This window comes from Larimichthys crocea, chromosome XXII (assembly GCF_000972845.2).
Source record: "Larimichthys crocea isolate SSNF chromosome XXII, L_crocea_2.0, whole genome shotgun sequence".
NCBI lineage: Eukaryota > Metazoa > Chordata > Actinopteri > Sciaenidae > Larimichthys > Larimichthys crocea.
In genome coordinates, this window is record NC_040032.1 from 1,585,740 (window position 1) to 1,608,463 (window position 22,724).

The 22,724-nt window shown below is 41.3% G+C and overlaps 2 protein-coding genes across 2 annotated transcripts; both read left to right on the forward strand.

Moving 5' to 3' along the window:
• Positions 1 to 1,780: 1,780 nt before the first annotated feature.
• On the forward strand, positions 1,781 to 8,981 carry angptl5 (angiopoietin-like 5). The gene is made up of 8 exons (XM_010750202.3): positions 1,781 to 3,267; positions 3,960 to 4,131; positions 4,211 to 4,314; positions 4,399 to 4,492; positions 5,469 to 5,572; positions 5,648 to 5,768; positions 7,200 to 7,385; positions 7,698 to 8,981. Exons 1-8 carry the CDS (start codon positions 3,211 to 3,213, stop codon positions 8,015 to 8,017), a joined length of 1,158 nt encoding a protein of 385 aa, XP_010748504.2. The 5' UTR covers positions 1,781 to 3,210; the 3' UTR covers positions 8,018 to 8,981.
• A 3,508-nt stretch (positions 8,982 to 12,489) lies between these two features.
• Positions 12,490 to 22,631, forward strand: trpc6a (transient receptor potential cation channel, subfamily C, member 6a). Its single transcript, XM_010750191.3, has 14 exons — positions 12,490 to 12,712; positions 13,888 to 14,216; positions 14,533 to 14,665; positions 15,953 to 16,253; positions 16,879 to 17,064; positions 17,878 to 18,042; positions 18,136 to 18,364; positions 18,443 to 18,670; positions 19,006 to 19,270; positions 20,035 to 20,230; positions 21,028 to 21,228; positions 22,031 to 22,090; positions 22,239 to 22,314; positions 22,399 to 22,631. Exons 1-14 carry the CDS (start codon positions 12,525 to 12,527, stop codon positions 22,527 to 22,529), a joined length of 2,688 nt encoding a protein of 895 aa, XP_010748493.2. The 5' UTR covers positions 12,490 to 12,524; the 3' UTR covers positions 22,530 to 22,631.
• The last annotated feature ends 93 nt before the right edge of the window (positions 22,632 to 22,724 follow it).

The following is a 22,724-nucleotide window of genomic DNA, read 5'->3' on the forward strand; positions in this document are numbered from 1 at the left end:
GGCTGGGGTGGGTGCAGGGGTGTGGTCTGCACTGAGAAAACATCGGCCCCTGACGAGTCCTGCCCAGTCTGTCCGTGCGTGCAAAGCCCTCTGGTGGAAGACATGCAGCACACAGAGCTGGAGCCAGCCAGCCAGCAGAGAGAGAGAGAATTCAAGAAAAAATGTCTGCTGGCTGCACTGCTGCTATTATGTACTGTGCATTCAATAAGACTGAATTATTGAGTCATGATAATGGGCTATGGTTGGATCTAGTGGAGTGGTTCTGAATATAATGAATGGATATTTAAGATATTTTTCAAATGGTTTTTACAAACTTTAGGAGGAAACACAAAGGGAAAACTGGCTCATCATTTGGTTCTATATTTATTTTGTCATTTGCCAGCTGTCGGGATCCACACGCCTCTCTGGGCTCTTGTCAAGTTTAACAGGAGCTCTCTCTGACTTTTTCTTGAACCCGTTGGAGCTCTCGCACACACTTCAGTTTTGTAACTTCTCTGTGTTTTGTGTCAGGGTTAAGTCATCTTATCTGACGTTCATTCTGTGTTAAATGAAAATCAAGTTCAACCAATTAAAAACATATTTTGTGTTTAGTCAGAAACTTTTGAAATTGTTGATTCCTCAAACTGTGTGCCGATCAGACAGATTCACTTGGTGTGTATCCATCACCACACGCTTTGTTGCTGCCTTCAGCTCTACACCTGTTGCTTTTATACAGTAACAGTCTATTATCACCGTGTGATTTATGATCACTCAAGCATCATTTATTCAGTCCTGGAGTGTACTTGTCCACACTTACCCCTAAGGGCATCCATTGTGTGCCACTTTATAGCCTATGTGATCATTTACAGACAGAATACAGCGTGTGTGTATGTGTGTGTGGAGTCACTTGAGCCCTTTTCATTGTTGCTGATTTTGTATAGCTTGAGTCTATGTATATGTATATATAAGTCACTCACTTCATAAGAGAAGGTATTTATACAGTGTAGCCCCTTTCTGATCTACTCAAAGTGTTTTTACGATGCTTGTCACATTCAGTGTTGAGCATTCAGGCAGTAGGTCAACATAAACAGAACTGTCATGTAATATGAGCCAAAGTGCAGTAGATGGCACTGTCATACCTTCACACCTGAAACATTTGGGGCCTTTCTGTGTGGAGTTTGCATGTTCTCCCTGTGTCTGCGTGGGTTCTCTTAAAGACATGCACTTAACAATGAATTGGTGACTCTAAATTGGCTGTAGGTGTGAATGATGTGAGTGTGAATCTGTGTGCTCTGTGATGAACCGGGTATACCCTGCCTCTCGATTGCAATCAGTTGAAATTCAGTCAGTCTAATAAAATAAAACTCTTTTTTAAACACCCCAGTTCTACATCCTGTGACATGCTGCTTTGTCCCTAACACCTACAAAAACCAAAATGTAAAAACGAGTTGTGGTTTTCATGGGGAAACCGCATGCCGGAAACAAACTAGACACGTGTTAATTAGTCAGCTGTAAAGGTGGATGTTGTTACCTTTGGACAAAGACGGACTAGCTTTTTTTGTGGGAAACATGTTAATTAGCTTCCATGCCACTCTCGTATCTAATACATATGAAGATACACAAAGCATCTGGTTAGTTTAGCTTAGCATAAAGACTGGAATCAGAGCGAAGGGCGAGCATCGCCTGAAGATGACAAGACTCCAAGAACTCTTTTGCACCCAGCCGTGAAATAGTAACAGCAGTAACATTACCTGTGAAAACTGCAATATGTTCATTTTTACAAATGTATCCATGACAATGTTAAACTTGTATCTATGTCAAGCATAAATGACGGTTATTCATATGAGTTCCTGTGGGGAGTTCTTTTTGATAACGTTCAAAGCTAAGGGCCTGTTCCTCAGGATGGGAGGACTCTCCTGTCAGGATAACAACAGAACCTCAGTTGAACTCATCACGTAGGAGGCTCCGTGGTCAGGTACAGGGCAAGAACTCTATAAATGTTACTTTCTCTCTCTCTTTGTCAGACTGTGAACCTTCATCTGTGTGCGAGGACCTCTGACCTTCCATCCATTTTCTGTAAGGGAGAAAAGGCAGGGGCGGAAGCCTATTCCAGCTGAAATACTTCTAACTTGGTATTCTTTGCGTGATATTCTTGTAATGATGCTCTCAAGGTTGTGTGATCATATTGTCTTCTTAGCCTCTTTTTATTCTTACTCTTATTAGATGATAAACCATGTGTTTTTTTTTTGTATCTCATTATCTTGCCTGGTAGATATAATGTGTCATTCACATGCAAAGACCGCTTTACAAGAATATGTAACATGGGACAGATGTGGGGGGCCCCGAGGCTGCCGCACCAGGCTTTTCACATTCCTCTCACTGACCATGGCTGTAAACGCATACAGGTTCAGAGCAACAGCAAATCTTTTCTTTGGCTCTCACAGCAAGGTTTTTCCAGGAAAGCGGTAGGCCGGCTGGCTCCAGCTGGACCCCGACTGGAATGTGCTGTTGCCCTTTATCACTTTTCACTTTCTTCACTGCTTGACTGCCCAATTAAAAGGAGTAATTGGTCTGACCCTATGGGATGCTGTTTTCAGATGTGTGAGTCAGTGGTCAGAGACAGAGAGACACAAGGGGTGTAACAGAGGGTGGAAATATGAGCACAAGAAGCAGAGACACCCTCACCCCCGTCACTGCACGCTACCTTCAGCTGCAGCTCCCACGTGAAGGCACCAGCAGGGAGAAAGTGTTCCTACATTAAAACAAGATGCCCCTTTCCCTTCGCACATATGTTTCTCATGCTGCGGGCAGGATATAACCTGTAAAATAACAATGCCTGCTAATAGACACATTGAGGAGGGAGGTAATCAGTCCTTACCACAAATCTGGAATCAGCACATTCAGCGACTTGTTAGAAACACATCCAGACTTTCAACATCAACCCATTTACAAATTTTACCGCCCTCTTATCGAGGAGGTTGTTGTCATGGGAATTTACAAGAACAAAAAAGTGGGAGTGACGGATGGAGGTGGAGACAAGGAGTTTGACAACTGAGAGGAAGGAGTCAGATGCAAACTGAGAAGAGAAGAAGGATGGACATGTGAGGGAAAAGCACAGACTCTGTGGAAAAATCAAACCTAAATGAAGGAGTGGCTGCTGGTGACGGAGCCTACAGAGTTCAGCCCCCCTTTCCCCAGGAGAAAAAAAAAGCACAGTCAGATGACACTGACATGATGTGGACGACAACTGTCCTCCTGCTGCTCGTTCCTCGTCTGCTTTTCACCACAGTACGTATGATATGCATGCTATAGCAATATGTTTTCACTCATCTGGCTTGTCACTCAAACTTCTCTCAAGAAAACAGATGACGATACAAACCATCAGATCGTGGATACAATAGCTGTCATTGCTGCTTAATGTAAAGCTGCATCATTCTTTTTTCTTTTTTTTTGTAGATGGCTCAGCATGCTCAAATAGTCATGGTGTTTGTATTACAAACAGGGTCAGAAGAAATATCCAGATCCTTTACTTCAGCAAAATCTCACTTAAAGGTCCAGTGTGGCAGATTTCAGCAGCTCTGTTAGCAGAATATGTCAGAAATGGAATATAATAATCATAACCTGAAAGTAAGAACTGTTATGATTTTGTTACCTCAGAATGAACCTTTTATATATACAGATGCATTTTTCCACAGAGTCCGCCATGTTGGACCACCATGTTTCTGGAGCAGCCCAGAACAGACAAAATAAACACTGGGATTAGACAGGGAGTTGCACGGTTTTTTTTGTTTTGTTTTTTTGTGAGTTTTGTGCATGGCCACCATAGTTTCTCTTCAAACAGTAACAGGAGGACAAGTTGCAATCGGTAACTACACCGCTAGATGTCACATTATAGTTACAAAAACACTAATTTAAGGAACATTTTTCAAATGAGTTGTTCCTCCGTTGAAAATGGTGTTTATATCTCTCTTGATTACTAGGACACAGGAAATGGCACACATTTTAACCATTCAGAAATAATCAATGAGGACTTCTCTGATGCTCCTGTCAAAGACTACAAACCTCTCGGAGGGGTGAAAGGTCGAGAAACATGCTCCATCCCATGTGATATCACCATAAAGCTGCTACGAGATGAAAAACATTCAGTCTGCGGTAAAGTCTCTTCCTCTTTCCTGCTGTCATTGTTTCCTCTATCATCATCACCTGTTATTCAGTGTGTGTTTGTGTGTAGGCCAATTACAGCAGTCTCTGTTGGCGTTTGGACGCAGCACCCGGAAGCTAATGAGGGATGTGATGGAGGAGCAGCAGAGAGCCCTGGACATCCTTAGTGGTCAGGTAAAAGGTGGACCTTTTCGGTAACCGAGGAGTTTCTAAGCATTTGATTGGTCTGCTGTATGAACAGAAGTGTGATGTTTTCAGGTCATGGAGCTGATGACCAAAGTGCAGACGCTCAGCTTCGAGGTTCAGAGAAGCAACTCTGAAATGTACTCCATCAAACCTGTGCAATCCCATGGTAACACAACACGTACATTGATCCATATGGGTGACAAACTCTCCCAGTGATGGCATTAAGGGTGTCTCTGACTGGCCATGAGGCTTTTAATTTATTGGAGTTTGAAAGACATAATCAAAATCAATACTGAGTTGCATTATGGGAAGTGTAGGATTCAGTGTTTTGGAGATTGACTCATATAAATGATTGAAGTTTGGCTTGATTCCATCACTTTTAACCATTATTTTAAAACAATACTAAACTTCCATAGTTGTGGGTCTGGATCCTACAAGTCCCATAATGCAGTATTCTTTATTAGATCCTTCCTGTCCGGTAAACAGCCACACCTTTCAAATTCCACACCTCCAGTTTGTAACACAGGCTTTCTATTATAACGTTTTAGCCTCCATACCCAAGCTGAGGTAACCCTAATGACATCATATTTTATTTACTCAAACTCAGAAGACATCCAACAACTGTTTCATAGGCTCCTCGCGATGAGTGAAATAATCTTGATGTGCAAAATGTCAACAAGACATGGCTGTTCTCAACATTCTGAACCAGTGAGAAGCTTTTAATCTCTCAGTATCTATCATGATTAAATCACCAAATATGGGAGGTGTCGTTTAGCTCAATTGGTACAGCATCTGCCCCATGTACAAAGGCTCAGTCCTTGCTGCGGTGGCCCAGGGTTCAAATCCAACCTGTGACTCTTTCCTGCATGTCATTCCCTCTCTCTCTCCCCACATTTCCTGTCACTCTTCAGCTGTCGTTATAAAAATAAAGGCCAAAAAATATATATTTAAAAAAAATCACCAAATATGAAATTAAGTGGATTTCAGTGGGCAGTAAAATGTGCTTCAAAAGTAAAAAAAATCCTTAAATGCAGCGAAACACTCCTATTTAACTACGTGTGGGTAGAGAGAACAGACATTTGTCCTCAGTGATGATTAAACAACAGCTACTTTAGTGATTGTTCATTGTTTGCTTTGATCAGGACGAGACTGTAGCGACATCAGGGACAGTCTTGTGTCAGTTGTTCCCAAGATCCCCAGCGGTATTTACATCGTCCACCCAGAGAACACAGACTCTTCATTTGAGGTACATTCATAATTCAGTCGTTCACAGTGTGTCGCTCAATCATCGCTCACCACTCAAACACAACATGTGCTGCAGGTTTTCTGTGAGATGGACTACATGGGAGGTGGATGGACAGTGATGCAACGGAGGACTGATGGATTAACGGACTTCAAGCGACCCTGGGCTGATTATGCTGATGGCTTTGGAAACCTTGCAGGTTGTATGAAGTTGTTTTAGACCACCTCAGAGGCATGTCTTCTGCTTGAAGCTTCAAAACAAATGTAAGGATGATGTTGTAAGATGTTTCTAAGATTAGCACATACACTACATGGCACTACGCGTCAAATATGACAGTCATTTGTGATTGTTAAACTTGGTGAACGTGTACGTGATTTTGGAACCTGGCTGCAGGGATTTGTCCTCATTCAGCTAAAAGAGCATTAGGGTCAGTCCACCACTGATGTTGGGGGATCAAATGTGGCTTATAGTTGGTGCTGACATCTCTTCCTATAGATGTTGGATGTGTTTGAGGTCGGGGCTCTGCCCAGGCAGGTCAAGTATTTGTCATGTTGAAACAGGATAGAGTCAATATCATCGTGTGCTGTAACATTAAAGGAACAATGTGTAACTTTGCTTGTAGCAGTGATATCTAGTGGCTAGAAATTGGCACTGCAGTCCAAATTCAAAACACATAAGAGTCAAATCAAATCAAATCAAATCAAATCAGTTTTATTTGTATAGCCCAAAGTCACAAAATACATTTGCCTCAGAGAGCTTTCCAATCTGTACAGGGAGTGACACCCTCTGTCCTTAGACCCTTGGTTTGAGTGAGGAAAAACTTGCCCACAAAAACCTTTAACAGGGAAAAAATGTGGAAGAAACCTCAGGAAGAGCCACAGAGGAGGGATCCCTCTCCCAGGACGGACAGACTCGTCTCCCACCACCCACTGAACACTGAACCTCAACGAAGAACACAACATGGTTCATCATTATAGCTTCTACATCTGAGTCTGATTAAGACAACAAAGACTTTTATTTGATTTGTGTCGGTTTGTTTAAGAGGGCAGGAGATACACAAAGACAGAGGGAGAAATAAGACGATGCTTTCAGACTGTTTTACAGAGGATACATACACAGACACAACTCCTCTATAGACCTCGACAGAAGAGATATCACACATTACTGTTTTGGCAACTTTTGCGAATTTAGAGCTAAAGATCATAACCCGTCCAGCTTTCCCTTTCATTATATTGTGTGGAAATTGTATCACTTTCCATGAGTTAGCTGCATGTCAAGTCAAGTGTTTGTTCAAAACTCTTCAATTGATTGAAAAATCCAGTATAGAACTGAATGTTTTTAAATATTTATTTAATCTACGTGAGCATTTTAAAGATGTACTTTACTCATGTCTCAGTTTGAACAAACCCTACAAAGGTCAGCAGGGTTCGAATCCGACCTGTTTCTCTTTCCCGCATGTCATTCCCTGTCTCTCTCTCCCCACATTCCGTGGGGAGTCACTCTTCAGCTGTCACTATCAAAATAAAGCTTGAAAAGGCCAATAAAATTATCTTAAAAAAAAAAAAAAGTTAACTTAGCTCTTTCCAATTATTGTAGCAACAGCCCATTTTAAATGTGTGTGTGTTTGTAGGAGAGCACTGGTTGGGTCTGAAGAAGGTATTCCATATAGTAAACCAGAAAGATACTCGGTTCCAACTTCACATGGCTCTGGTCACCCATGACGACATCACTTCTTATGCATCATATGATGATTTCCACCTGGACAGTGAAACCCAGTTCTTCAGCATACACCTGGGCAGATATGCAGGCAGCGCAGGTAAGACTTAAAGGACCAGTGTGTAGGTTTCAGTGACATCTAGCTGTGAGGTTTGAGATTGCATCCAACTGAAGACACCACCACTGAGTCCACCATGTTGAACTAGCATGTTTCTACAGAAGCCCAGAACAGACAAACTAAATGATGCCACTAAATCCAACACACTGGTCTTTTAATAAATCAGGACTGACTAAACGAGTTGTGATTTTTTTCCTTCAACAAAGTATATCAATCTAGAAATAATGATAAATGCACTCAACATGTACACAAATGCATGCCTGTGTGCATTTCTGATTGTGTGTTTTTGAACAGGTGATGCCTTTCGCGGCTACGAGCAGGAGCAGAACCAGGACACAGCTCCGTTCAGCGCCTCAGATGTGGACAACGATGGCTGCAATCCTTTCTGCTCCATCGAGAACCGCACGGTAGAGAGCTGCAGCACTCAGCACAACCACACGGGATGGTGGTTTAACCAGTGTGGCCTGGCGAACCTCAACGGCACTCCTGAAGATATGGAGCAGAACCAAGGCGGGAGGACACACATCTTGTGGGACACCTGGAGACAGAACGGGATCCCTCACACCATCAAATCTGTCACGATGAAGATCAGGAGGATTGCAACCAATAATTGACAGAGAAAAAGAGGGAGACGGGAAGACAGCACATATGTATAAGTTGCACTGCATCATTGTACAACCTGACTTTTTCTAATAAAACAGGATGTTTTCATTATATTAGTAATAGTATTATTAGTTATCTGCAGAGTTGGGAGGCCTTCAACTTATATTCCTTTACACAATTTAAGTAAATATGTATATTGTGTCAATATTTTCACTCATCTGTCAAAAAGACAGGACAAGTGGTCATGTCTGAGCTGACCTTGTCAGAAATATGCAAGATAAGGATAAACAAATTCTTCAAATGTAGGCACAGTCCATAGTCTTATTATACATGTCATAATTAAGTCATCTCAAGCTGAATAATGTGAACGTGATCTGTTAGTTACATCAGGACTGACCTGAAACTGATGCTCCTGTCTGAATTACCAACCCATGTCTGCAGACAGTGCTATGAGTCTCTCTCATCATAGCATTGTTTACTAGAGAACTAACTATATAGACTGTACATGAAAATGATTGAAGTGTGTGTGTGTGTGTGTGTGTGTGTGTGTGTGTGTGTGTGTTTAGGCAAAGCTGGTACATGAACAATGTATGAAATGACTACTTGGATGTGTGAGAGGTTTTTTGTATCGATGAAGGTAATTGTTACTCATGGGATGTTTTAGAGTCTTTCAGCTCATTGTTTTGGTTTTACGGATCACAGCTTTACTGTTCAGGTTCTCTCTCTCATTAGCGTCATTTCAGCGACTAGCTGCTTTACGTAAAGCATTTATCAGCTGATATTTCTATCAGGAGTCGATTGAATTGAAAACATGAATGCAGTACAATAAAGATACTTAATAAATGAATGAAGAGGAATCACACCTTCTGATATCCAGTGTTATATTTGTGGTGTCATTGTGGATGGACAAAAATAATAGGCCTCTAATTCATCTGCAAACTGAATTTAAACAGAAGCCAAATGAATCTAATCTGATGGGCTTTTGATTAGTTTGTGTTGTTTTTATATTAACCAAATCTGACAAAGTGTCACATAGTGTGTGTACAGTTAGCACATACTGTATGGTTACAGCAAACATTAATGGGAAACCTCATAGTGACCTCATACACTATCTTAGTAGAAGTAAGTAGTGGACATGCAAAAGCAAATTTAACAGACACATACATTTAAAATTTTAGTAAGGGAAAAGTGGGAAGGGTTCAAATGAACTTCAATCAATCAGATATGATTTTTTTAAATTAAAAGAAACAAAGTCATCCTAAATAAAAATATTTTTGATCCCATATGGAAGGTTAATCTGTGAGAAAACCTGATCCACAGACACACAGATATATACTCTAAATAACATTTATTTAGACAGTAGGCAAACCGGAGCAACCCAGAGGAAACATCTTAAATTTTATATACTGTATACGTCATAATACAGTCATAATGTCCGGACACTTTTTATATGGAGTGAGAACACCTGAAGACACACAGATATGTCATTCTAAACGACATTATTTTAGATTGTAGGTAAAGTATGGCCCTGGGTGTGCCCCTGACCCCTTGTGGCCACAGCCCAGTCTTACCCCCAGTCATGTCAGAAAGGGGTGGACCTGCCCACTTAACACCGAAGAAGCAACAACGTGCTTCTCTGGTCCGTGCAGGCATTATAAAACATCCCTAGATAATGTGGCATACTGATGCCCCAGCATTGGGTTCCATGCTGTGTGTGTGTGTGTGTGTGTGTGTGTGTGTGTGTGTGTGTAAGCACGATATATGAATGCAGACACCTACTCCTAAGTCCCTGGGACTGTGAGTTAAAATCTAGTTTTAAGGGCTTATATATTACTCTTTCATGGCACATATTTCTGAATATGTTTTTTTAAAAATCCCACAAACATATTATTTACCACAAATTTATAGCTACACAATGCCCCCGACAAGAGGAAGCCAGGGGTCAATGGGTGTCAATAGCTAACTTTTGCCCTGGGCCCTCCTACAGCAACAATAGGGTCCTGGATGGAACAGAGAGTCCTGGCCAAAACGACTTAAAAATAAAAGCATCATCATTCAGTAAAAGTTATATTGTGAACGAGCGACACACAGTGATGGACAGTTAAACACATTCCTGGTTACCACGACCATGTGTCACCCCATGGAGCCAGAGGATACAACAATTACCACTGCAATAGGAAAACCTTCACTGATACTGTCTCATGTTGACATGTGATAAACCTTCATACTTGTGTATTTATTACTTAAATTTGATCAAAAACTTCAATATTCTCTATGACAATCTTCTATCACATGTACTGTTTACTGACTAAACCAAGTCTATTTTCAATGGTTAGATCTTTAAAAGGAGAAAAGTAGCAGAGTGATGCAGAGCTCATTAGTCATCTTGTTTCACACCACATTACGTACACATTGTCAAGTAAAAGGAGGAGGCGTGGTGCATCAGCTGCAGGAGAGAGATGTGGAGAGAGCTCAGAGAACAGAGACAGACACACAACGAGTCAGCAGCAAGTGACCCAAAGGGTGAAACCTGCAAACGACTCGGGAGGAAGTGTGAATCTTTGTGGTCTGTAAATAAAAACTGAAAAACGTCCTAACTCTCCAAGTGTCTCTATGCTGAAAGAACCCACAGTGGCATCAGGCAACGCCACACTTATTTAGGCAAAGTATGCAAGTATTTATAGCCCCTTTTATAGTGTCATGGATTCAGGTCGCGCGTCGCTATGAGGCACAGAGGCCAGTTATGAGACCAATGTGGATCTGAGGAGCAGAAAAATGTGCAGAGGGCTGGATGTTTTTATTGGCAGATTGTCACACTCTACAGCCAGTATTTAAACTTGATGGCTGCATTAGTGTGTGGTGCTGAAATCTTATGTATTGTGTCATTTCTTTAGCAGGTGTCAAGTAGCGTAGCCTGTAACATGTTTCCCAAATTCCCCCAAAATTATCACTGATACATTAACATGTATCATATATAGTATATGTTTATATGTATGCATTTGTATACTTTCATGTGTTTATTATCCTTTGTGTGACACACAAAAATAAAAGAGTCTTTAAATCTGCAAAAACTCCAAATTTATAAGACGTAATATGATACAGAAACTCATTTTTTTACTGTTTTTACACACAGACCTGCACAAATGGGACAGATACACATGCATTTATGAATGGTCAAGTGTGTCGAGCAGTTATGAGTTTGGTGCCTTGCTCAAGAGGTGAGATGAACTGGCCACCAGTCCACACTCCGTACTGACTGGTCTGTGCTTCCCAAGCCAAATCCCCACTGAGCTACTGCTGCTGTGTTTGTGTGTGTGTTGTGTACTGGTGTCAGTGATGGTGATAACGCTGAAGGAGCTCCGGCTCTTTGTGTGGTCCGGAATGTGTATGTTGTCAGGGTTAATGAATCCACACACATTTACACACACACGCGCGCACACACACACACTGAAAAGGTCTATCCAGGTGCTTGGCCACTGACTGACCCCTTTATAAGAGTGTGTATGTTTGAGCTGACAGTGTTTACATCCAGATCTTGAGTCTGTTCTGTTCTGAGGAGGAAGTCTTAACACAAACTCATGCTGGTGACATTTGTCAGAGTTTAGCTTCTTTCTCTCTACCATCCTCCCTGTAAAATGGGGTTCTGTTATGTCTTGAAACACCCAAAGTGACTGATCTTCTGCAATCAGGGCCTTAAAAGGCAATTTTCACTGCCACAACCATAAATCAGAGACTCTGCTTTATCAGATTATTTTGTCTGTTGACATGTTTGTGTGATTCAATGCTGTGTTTGAAGTGAAATTGAGCTGAAAACAGAGAGAATACCATAATTAGTAAAAAGGCTAACTGAGGACAATGCAGAAAAAAAAATTACCAGCAGCAATTATCTGTGTGTGTTTGTGTGTGTGTGTGTGTGTGTGTGTGTGTGTGTATGCGTGTAGAGTGGGAAGTAATTTTCCCATACTGGACAGGGATCAGTGGAGTAGGAGCACACAGGAAGCAAAGTCTGCTGGGAATTTAAACCCCCAAGGAATCTCATCTGCTGTTCATCAGCCATCAGTTAAACTCCTGCAAACATGTACTCTCTCTCCCACACACACGCACGCACACACACACACACACACACACACACACACACACAAACACACACACACACGCATGCACACCCAGCTGCAGTTTAAAATAGCTTTTTACAGTCTGAGCATTATCATTAGCAAAGGACAATATTTCAAGAATCCCCTGCTTTTGTTTTTCTTTGCTTTTGTCCCATATCATCAAACCATAGATTCTGCTGAAACCACTCATACAAAAATGAGCATACATCACCTTTAACCCTCATTGTGTTCAGTCATAACACTGAGTTGCCTTCCACATCTGCAAAGTTCAGAGTCTTGTAAATAAAAGTATAGTGGGACCCAGAAGGATGCATTCTTTCTCAAGAACACAGAAAAAACAGAGGGGGAGGGAGGGAGACAGAGAGAGAGAGACAGAGAGAGAAAGAGATGCCACGGACACTCAATGACTCGTTCATATGGACCCAGAGCAGACGGTCTGTTGTCGATCATCATGAACCACAGACTGCCAGCAGTTCATCATAACAGCCGACCTGCAGGCTTCACCAACAGCCCCAGGGCTCGCAGCCGTGATAACCTGCTGACATACGATGACTTTGGAGAGGAGAACTGTTGCTCTGGACGATGCCTCGGGTGAGTCTTTCTCTTACAGCCACTAACTCAGTCAGTGGATGTAAGTGTGTTTTTTGTGTTCAAATTCTGCAGGTTTTGGTAAGATTATAGAACAATCATGGATAACATTTTGTGTTGTTCAGTATTTATTTGAATATAGAGTTATGTAAGTTATAGATGGATCTATTTGGTTATGTAGTAAGTAATACTGTGGTTGTGAAATGTCATATTACACATAATAAAAGAAAAAAGCAAATTAAGATTAATATGGATGTTGTTATACTGGTAAAGACACATAAGATAAGAGTACAGTTAAAGCTACTTGTCTACTTCTTATCATTTTGATTTTGATGGTGTACAAAAGTGTTCTGAGGTCTGTGAAAAAGTTTATGAAGATCAAAATAACACTTCTTCTAGGATGATCTTATAAAGCATGTTTAGTGCACTGTATGAGACATCTCTGATCAGATATCTGACCGCCACGAACACCTTAAAATTAGAATGTTATTTTAATGAAACTGCTACTACATCTTACATTTACTGTACTTTGACCTGACAGCTCAGACATAATAGCTATAATAAATGGTTGGTCAGCATATTGTCGGTACTGCCCAGCATCTTGCCAAAAATCACATCTCATTACTTTGTTATTGCTGAATTGTGTTTGTAGTCTTTGCGTATTAATGTGTTATCAGTGTTAAAAACATAACATTTCCTTTTATAGCCTACTTTATCCTGACTTGTACAGCGTATCTCTAGTTGTATCTATTTTTAGATTGTTATCCAAACATGATTAATGAAAGCGAATTTAAGTTTGATGTAAGTTTCCAATAAATGGGACTACAACTGGTCCTTGTTTAAATTTGGCTAATCTGTGTTTACCTGTAGTGGAACTCAATATTTCACCATAAAGAAAACATAATTTATGTCTTTTCTGACATGACACTTTTCTGTTTTTTAATATTCTCCATACCTTCATACCAAATCATGAAAAGCATGCAGCAGATCACTTGTTGAGTTGAATTTGCTCTTAATCCTATGAACAACAGGAAAAAAAGCAAATCTCCATCACTGTGTCCTCGAAATGACACTCAACTGTAGAACGTGAAATCGAGATGAAAGAGTGGATTCTAATGTGCATGTGTAGAAGTTGCCAAGTGGACATTATATTCTATGTGTTTATGTCTCTCTGGCAGCCACAGCAGCTCTGACAGACAGATCTTGGCTCCTCTCAGTAATGTGAAACGTCGCCAGGCTCTTCGTGGTCCTGCCTACATGTTCTCTGCTCCTTCGACCAGCCTGTCAGAAGTTGAGCAGCATTTCCTGGAAGCGGCTGAGTATGGCAACATACCAGAAGTGCGACGTATGCTGCTCCATATACCCAACTTGAATGTCAACGCTGTGGACTACATGGGCCAGAATGCATTGCAGCTGGCTGTAGCCAACGAACATCTGGAGGTGACAGAGCTGCTGCTGGAGAGGGCGGATTTGTCCAGAGTGGGTGATGCCCTCCTGTTAGCCATCAGTAAGATGTGTGCAATTGTGTTTGTGTACAAGAGCCACTGAAAGGGTTCCTTACACATTGTAAGAGTGCTGGAGGTAAACTGTGCTCACTGACCTGGGCTGTGACATCCTCCCACCAAATCTCATTTGTGGCTGTATAAGATATCATTGGAGTTCAGAACAGTAAAAACATGACCACATGCTCCTTATTTTACATGTATACAGAATCATCAGATACATCAAAAACTAAAGATATCTATAAATCTATAAAGATCTCCCAGGTTGTCACATGAACCAGCCACGTGAACAGCTGTGTTCTGTGTTTGTGTGTGTCGTAGGTAAAGGTTATATTCGTATCACTGAGGCCCTGTTGTCTCACCCGGCATTTCGAGATGCCCACCGTCTGACGGCGAGTCCTGCTCAAGCAGACATGTTGGATGACTTCTACGCTTATGATGAGGATGGGACAAGGTAAGACGTTAAAGGTTAAGGTTAAGGTTAAAAGGCAGAAGGATAACTAAAGATGTTGTGCCCCCCTGACAGCAACAGCAGAACTGGTGCAATAAATATCTAAATTTTCTGACACATGGGCCCTCCTAAATGCCCCTGACTGTTTAAAGGTCTGTTTGGTGCTTGCTGCATGCAACAGACTCCAGATTAATTTCAGAGTCTGGAGTTCATACAGAGAAGTTAACTTCCTGAAGTCTTCACTGGTTGCCTGATCAATAAATAGTTTGGTTCCTAGTAATGAGATAAGATGTTACTACTGTTGAACACAGCCTTCAGTTAGGTCTTCCCTTGTTTCCAGTCTTTGTGCTAAGCTGAGTTAGCACTGGACTCGGTTGTAGATTTGTGAAGACATCTTCACGGATCTACAACCAAGTCCAGTTGAACTAGATTTACCCTTCTTGAAGAAAGATGATGTGGATGACTGAGCACCTTCTGCTTCTTATTTACTGCACAGATGTGAGAGTGTTGTCAATGACAAGAAAGCACTTGATGTAAAATGTCAAACTTTTCCTTGAACAAACACGTACAAGAATATTTGATCTTAGCAAACTCAACAACACAAAAAATTGGGGTGTCGATTAACTCAGTTGGTAGAGCATCCGCCCCATATACAAAGGCTCAGTCCTTGCCATAGCGGCCCAGGGTTCAAATCCGGCCTGCGGCCCTTTGCTACGTGTCATTCCCCATCTCTCTCTCTCTCTTCTCACATTCCTGCCACTCTTCAGCTGTTTCTATGCAATAAACTTGAAAAGGCCCAAAAAAATATCTTTAAAACACCAAAAATTTACAGCAGGAGGCTCCATACCTGAACATGATTGGACACTACCAATCCGCTGGTGGCCAAACACTTGGCTAATGAGCTGGTAATGATTAAGCATGAATTAAAACATCCATCCATTATCTGTAACCGTGTATCCTCATCAGGGTCACAGTGGGGTTTGAGCCCTGCAAGGCGACAGTGCTAACTACTGCACCACCGTGCTGCCCATGAATTAAAACAGCATCAACTAAATGCTATGCTCTGTGGTGCTGATATTCTGTTTAATTTGAGAAGGGAGAGAATCATTTGATTAAAAAAGTCAAGAGTGGAGGTAAGTTGTTAAAGATGTCCACATTTACCCCAAATAGAGCCCATCAGATCAGTTCTGAGGACTGTAAACATGTTTCTATCATGGTAATGCCTTTGATTTATTATTTTGTGTTGCTAGGTAAATATGAATGGTCTTTATCTTTTTGTATGACCTACAGGTTCTCTCATGATATTACTCCAGTGATGCTTGCGGCGCACTGCCAGGAATACGAGATAGTTCACATTCTGCTGAGTAAAGGGGCTCGCATTGATCATCCTCATGATTACTTCTGTGGCTGTGACTCCTGTAACTACCAGCAGCAGTTTGACTCCTTCAGCCACTCACGATCGAGGATCAATGCCTACAAAGGACTCGCCAGTCCTGCTTACCTCTCCCTGTCCAATGAGGACCCAGTGTTGGCGGCCCTGGAGCTCAGCAATGAACTGGCCATGCTGGCGAATATTGAGAAAGAATTTAAGGTACAAATGTTATTAAATATCTGACACAATGATGCAAGTCCAGCAAGATGTGTCTGCCAAGATGTCTCTAGTGCTACTGTACACATGCCCTGAAAACCAGCTCATCGTCAAGTACACAAAAAAAATGTATTTGCCCTGTTGCTGCCAACCAGATGCTATTAAATGCTGCCAATAAACACAGGAACACTTTATGAGCCTTAAGAGAGGAAACAGAAACAGATGAGGGTCTAGATCTTGTAGTCACTATTGACACTGTTGATTTGTCACACACATATAACATCTATAATTTAATGTCTCACTATAATAGCAAACATTCTGAGCTGGGTGCTAAATCACTGTCAATTTAATTGTAAAATGTTGGTGCAGTTATTTTAAACAAGTCTGACGAGAACCAAAAATGTGTGTCAAACTCTACCTTATCCAGTGTTGGTGCTTAAATGATAATTGCTTATACACAGTACGCTTTTTATTGGTCAGACACTGTCAGGTCATATTGGAGACGCTGTGTTCCTCACAGAATCACACACTACATTTACAAACTGCATTACTACATTCAGACTCCATATGCTGCAATACAAATCTTAAATCCAACTTATCTCACATGTTTTCTCATTTGTGTCTGTAGAATGACTACTGCTGTCTGTCAAGCCAGTGTAAGGACTACGTGGTGGGCCTTCTGGATCTGTGTCGCAGCACTGAGGAGGTGGAGGCCATAATGAGCGGAGAAACTGATACTGAAGACAGCTACGAACTACCAGGTCGCCCCTCGCTCACGCGGCTCAAATTAGCCATCAAGTACGAACTCAAAAAGGTTAGTATGTCCACAATCAGGCAGTGACAGGGCACGAGCAGTGCTGTTGGTCTTTGGAACTAAACACAACTTCCATGATTAATTCAAGGATACCCTAAGTGGTGATTTGAGAGTCTGCTGTCAAGGTGTGGTGCTAGAAAATCCATCCCAGAAGAAAATCTATAGAATGCAGTGAAGTTGTCAGAAGGATTATGTGTATTTGGGAGCTTCTTGAACTAAAGAGTTTGGTAATACTTTACAATAAGGGGCACAACATTGTAAGTAGTTACCAAGAAACAACCAATGAAGAACTAACTGCCAGTGAACCAAATGAGTAACTTCTACAGTAAATCAAATGTTATGGAGCAGCTAATGATGTTTAAGGCTGCTTCAGGCTTAATTAAGTCAGGAATGACTTTATAATTGATAAATCGTTAGTAGTAAGTACTTACAACACTAATAAGTAATACTTATACTAATAATTCCTAACTAGAATAGAATGAGATAATCGATTTGCTGCTTTTTAAAATATGACTTTGCAAATTGAATATCTGTTGATCAGACAGAGCTTTTTGAAGACAGCACTTAGGATCTGGAATGGTATTTTGGTAAACCGTCAAGCAAAAAAAAAATCATCATATTAATCGATAATGACAATAACTGTTAGTGAGTTCATTGATGTTTCTCTTCTTTGGCCTGTCCTCTAGTCAAAGGATCACATTAGTTTAGACAGACAATAAACATTTTGCTTGAAACATTATGCAGGAGCGCTCTCTCACCATCTTTTATGATCCTGTTTTCTGCTGTTGTTTCCTGCTGTCCCTGCACTTCAAGTTTGTGGCTCATCCTAACTGCCAGCAGCAGCTGCTGAGCATCTGGTATGAGAATCTACCCGGTCTGAGACAACAAACCACTGCCATCAAACTGCTGGTGGTGCTGGTGGTGGCTATAGGACTGCCCGGACTGGCTCTGGCTTACTGGATCGCTCCGTGCAGCAGAGTATGTAAAATTCTGTCAGAAAATCACTCAGACTTGCTATTCCCAGCAGCACGTTTCCTCTGATCTTGTCATTGTTTCGTGTCCGTTGTTCAGGTGGGGAAAGTGATGCGGAGCCCCTTCATGAAGTTTGTGGCCCATGCCTCATCCTTCACAATTTTTCTGTGTCTCCTAATACTGAATGCCGCGGACCGCTTCGCGGGCACCACACTGTTGCCGAACATGACCCACTATCAGCACCCAGAACCCCAACCGCTGCTGCTCTACCGCATGACCACAACACCCTTCACATGGATGGAGATCCTCATCATTTCATGGGTCATGGGTGGGTATTAGATGACCACGATGGAGGAAAATCCTCATCAGAAACCTCAAGTCATCCTGTGTATTTCATCACTTGCAGGTATGATCTGGGCTGAGGTGAAAGAAATCTGGAGTCAAGGGCCAGGGGAATACCTGCTTGAACCGTGGAACTTCCTGGATTTTGGGATGCTTGCGATCTTCCTCGCCTCCTTCAGCTGCCGCTTCTCTATTCTGAGACACGCTGACTTAGCCCAGACCTATGTACACACCCACTACACAACACTGATTAATGTCACACTGCCTCCTGAGATTTACTACTTTACACTGGGTGAGCATGCTCACACATCTGCACAGACTAACAGACCACCCCATTGTAAATACCATCATTTACTCAATGTATAAACATACAGGAGCAGTTATTCCTCTACAGCTGAGATGACATCTGTTGGCTTTTATACTGATGGCTGCCAAACTCCAGTGTTCTTGTTGAAGGCAACAGTTCCAGATCCAGTGTCTTCATTTCATACATTCTGTGTGATGGTGTCCTTATGTATCAGACTGAATAAAAAAAGCTTCTTTAGTATGCCTTAAAAGCATCACTTTTTTCTAAGACTTGCTGGTTGGAGTAGAGTTACTAAAGTTTACTGCTCTCTGTCTTTGCAGCACGCATCTACTGGCTGCCGTCAGATCCCCAGCTGGTGTCAGAGGGCCTGTACGCAGTCGCAGTGGTGCTGAGTTTCTCTCGGATTGCTTACATTCTGCCAGCCAATGAGAGCTTTGGCCCACTGCAGATCTCTTTAGGCAGGACTGTCAAGGACATCTTCAAGTTCATGGTCATCTTCATCTTGGTCTTTCTGGCGTTCATGATTGGCATGTTCAACCTGTACTCTTATTACCTGGGGGCGAAGCAGAACGACGCCTTCACCACGTGAGACATGCACACACACACACACACACACACACACACACACACACACACACACACACACACGCATTTGTTCACACATGCTTTTTGATTTTCTTAACTATAGTGTGTAACAAATCATTGAGTGTGATAATGTGATAGATTGTAACTTTGTTTGGAAACATCCACTCAATAAGTACAGTGTCAGTGTATCAAAGTATAGAGCATAATATCACTTCCTGATCCATCTCACTGCCACATTATGAACCAGTCAAAATCTAACTTTAAAGGTCCAGTCTGTAGATTTTTTTCCTGGCAGCTTGAGGTGAAATTGTAGATTGCAACCAACTGAATACCTCACCCTCTTGTTTCAAGCATGAAGGATAAACTACAGTGACTGTAGTTCTGTAAAGTCCCTATCTAAAGCCAGTGTTTGGTTTGTGCCTGGGTTACTGTGAACATGTTCAACATGGACTCTGTGGAAGAGGACCTGCTCTCTCTGTAGATATAAAAGTCTCATTCTAAGGTAATACAAACACAATGACTCTTATTTTCAGGTGATTATACACCACTGAAAACATAGTTATGAATATTATATTCCATTTCTGTCAATAGCGCCCCGTAAATGTTACACACTGGACCTTTAAGCTTAATTTATGATTATTATCTATTGTGAGAGTCAGCTGATACGTCACAGAATATCTTTAACACATCGGTTCTGGTGATGAATGTTTTGTTTTTATACAAAAATAACTTGTCTTCATTCTGTTCTCTGTGCGTCCATCCAGCCTGGAGGAGAGCTTCAAAACATTGTTCTGGGCTATATTTGGACTGTCCGAGGTCAGGTCTGTTGTGATCAATAACGGACACAAATTCATCGAGAACATTGGTTACGTGCTGTACGGGGTTTACAACGTTACCATGGTGATAGTGCTGCTCAACATGCTCATTGCCATGATTAACAGTTCCTTCCAGGAGATTGAGGTTCGTCATCACACACTGAATCATCATCATCATCATCATGTGCTTCAGATGTAAACTCACAAATATGGACAATGGCATGGCAAAGCGTCACCTACCTTTACGTGTAGCACATATTTTGCAGTTTCATTATTATGCAGTTAAAATATTTTTTCAGTTTTGGGGCAGGAAAGGAGGAATTATTTGTGCCTGTGTTTTCTGACCTCAGTCAGTATGTCCTGTATATATCCTGTAGTATAAATCACATGTAAAATATTTCATATGCATGTAAATATATACATTTGAATTAGCAAATTGGCTAAGGCAGTAAAACTTTTCCATTTTTTGTGATGAGCTGTTAGGAAAACATGCTTCCTCGCTCTTGCCAAGAGTGAGATTAGAAGATTGATGCCACTTTAATATAGGCCATTAGCTGATTAGCTTAGCTTAGCACAAAGACTGGAAACAGAGGGAAACAGCTAGCGTGGCTCTGTAGCCTGGAGCAGTGACTTTCTGAAATCTTGCATGCCAGGCAAATAACTCACATAACTTCTTTTTTTATATTTAACAAGATAATTAACTTACTAACAAGTGAGCTTTAGAGGTGCTGCTGTTACCCGTTTCCAGTCTTGGTGCTTAACTAATCTAATCTAATCTAGTTAGCGTACATACAATGAGAGTGGTATCAGCCTTGTCATTTAACTCTGGGAAAGGAAGCCAATGAGTGTATTCCCAAAAATGCACTAACTATTCTTTTCAGTAAAACTGCAGCATTTGATTGAGACTGTATGGAAAACATCTGTTTCCCTCTCTTATCTTAGGACGATGCTGATGTTGAGTGGAAGTTTGCTCGGGCCAAACTCTGGTTCTCTTATTTTGAGGAGGGACGGACACTCCCTGTACCCTTTAACTTAGTCCCCAGTCCAAAAGCTATGCTGGGGCTGACAACGGCCATCAAGTCCCTGCTCCTGCACTATGTGACAGGACACAGTGAGGAGAAAACTGAGACACAGCTCAACCAGGTATCAAACAATATGGATATGTGTGTCTATAAGTTTGGACACAGCTCATTCATTCATCTGATTCTTTTTAGACAATTTCTGAAGATATCAAAGCTATGAGATAACGCATGAATTATGTAATAAACAAAGATAGATTTGCTCTGATGACAGATTTGCACACTCTTCTCTCAGTCAGCTTCATGAGGACGTCACTGGAAATGATTCAGTGAACAAAATTAATTTCAAAAGTTGATTAGTAGAATTTTTTGCCTTCTTAGGGGTCATCAGTTGTTGTTCGGAGGTAGTGTTGGCATACAGTAAATATTCAGTTACTGTAGTAATTCATGTTATGACAAGAACAGCTCAACTAAGTAAAGAGAAACATCAGTCCATCATTACTTTAAGACACAAAGGTCAGTCAGTCCAGAACATTGTGTCTTCAAGTGCAGTCACAAAAACCATCAAACACTGAACTGAAAAAAAAACTGGCTCTCATGAGGAGGGACGGATTCTTTAATTCCATATGTGTTCTTTCATAGTTTTGTGTCTTCAGTGTTCTTATACAATGTAGAAATGAACAAGAAACAGTTGAATGTAAAACTTTTGACAACTACTGTATCTGCACATTATATACATAGTATTTGTATTCTTGCACAGTTTGGTAGTACAGTAGTAATCATACTTAGTGGAGCTTTAAGGCAGAGCCTGAGCACATCCTAGTGGTTTTATATCTGTACCACAGGCTCCACCTCAGACCTGAAGACAAGTTTAAAATTGTCCCAGTGAAGTGTTCAGTGAAGTTAATTTCTGCTTGATCTTCCAGCTCGGAGGCGGCAAAGATTCTGGTTCATTTGGTGCTTCTAGCAGCCCGTCCAGATATCAGGTATGTATTTGCTGTGTGTGTCTGTGTCAGACAAAAGCATTTAACATCACATTTATCTAACAGCTGTAATTGAGGGACTATTGTTTTACATATTTTTCCGCCATCATAGTTTTGTTAACTGTACTTGTTCATAAATCACTGGTTACAGAAGATCATGAAGCGGCTGATAAAGCGTTACATCATCAAAGCCCAAGCAGACAAAGAGAGCGACGAGATCACTGAAGGTAAAATCGACAGAATGACACTGAATTTCTATTGATTTGGTTTCGACTTCTCTTTCATGCCTGGGGTGTGTTTTTCTTCTTCAGGTGAGCTGAAAGAGATCAAGCAGGACATCTCCAGCCTGCGGTATGAGCTGCTGGAGGAGAAATCACAGAACATGGAGACACTGGATGGGCTGCTGAGGAGACTGGGAGACATCAGCGCAGCTTCACAGTAGCACTGCCAGTCAGAACTGTGCAGTTCACAGCCGAGTATGAACACTGATGTGATAAAAAAGGAATGTATGTGAATGTAAAATTAAAAATGTAGCTTGCTGGTTGCATTTGTTGTTTATATGTTTATAATGCACACAAAATAAAAATCAACACACAGCCATATAATATCTAATCCAATATAATCTGGATTATGTCTA

Bases quoted from the DNA above. Each gene is read 5' to 3' on its own strand.
- angptl5 (XM_010750202.3), top strand. From the start codon at position 3,211: ATGATGTGGACGACAACTGTCCTCCTGCTGCTCGTTCCTCGTCTGCTT. The intron at 4,132-4,210 runs GTAAAGTCTCTT...GTTTGTGTGTAG, and splicing joins TGAAAAACATTCAGTCTGCG to GCCAATTACAGCAGTCTCTG. The intron at 5,769-7,199 runs GTTGTATGAAGT...GTGTGTTTGTAG, and splicing joins TGGCTTTGGAAACCTTGCAG to GAGAGCACTGGTTGGGTCTG.
- trpc6a (XM_010750191.3), top strand. From the start codon at position 12,525: ATGACTCGTTCATATGGACCCAGAGCAGACGGTCTGTTGTCGATCATC. The intron at 20,231-21,027 runs GTTCGTCATCAC...CTCTTATCTTAG, and splicing joins GTTCCTTCCAGGAGATTGAG to GACGATGCTGATGTTGAGTG. The intron at 22,091-22,238 runs GTATGTATTTGC...CACTGGTTACAG, and splicing joins GCAGCCCGTCCAGATATCAG to AAGATCATGAAGCGGCTGAT.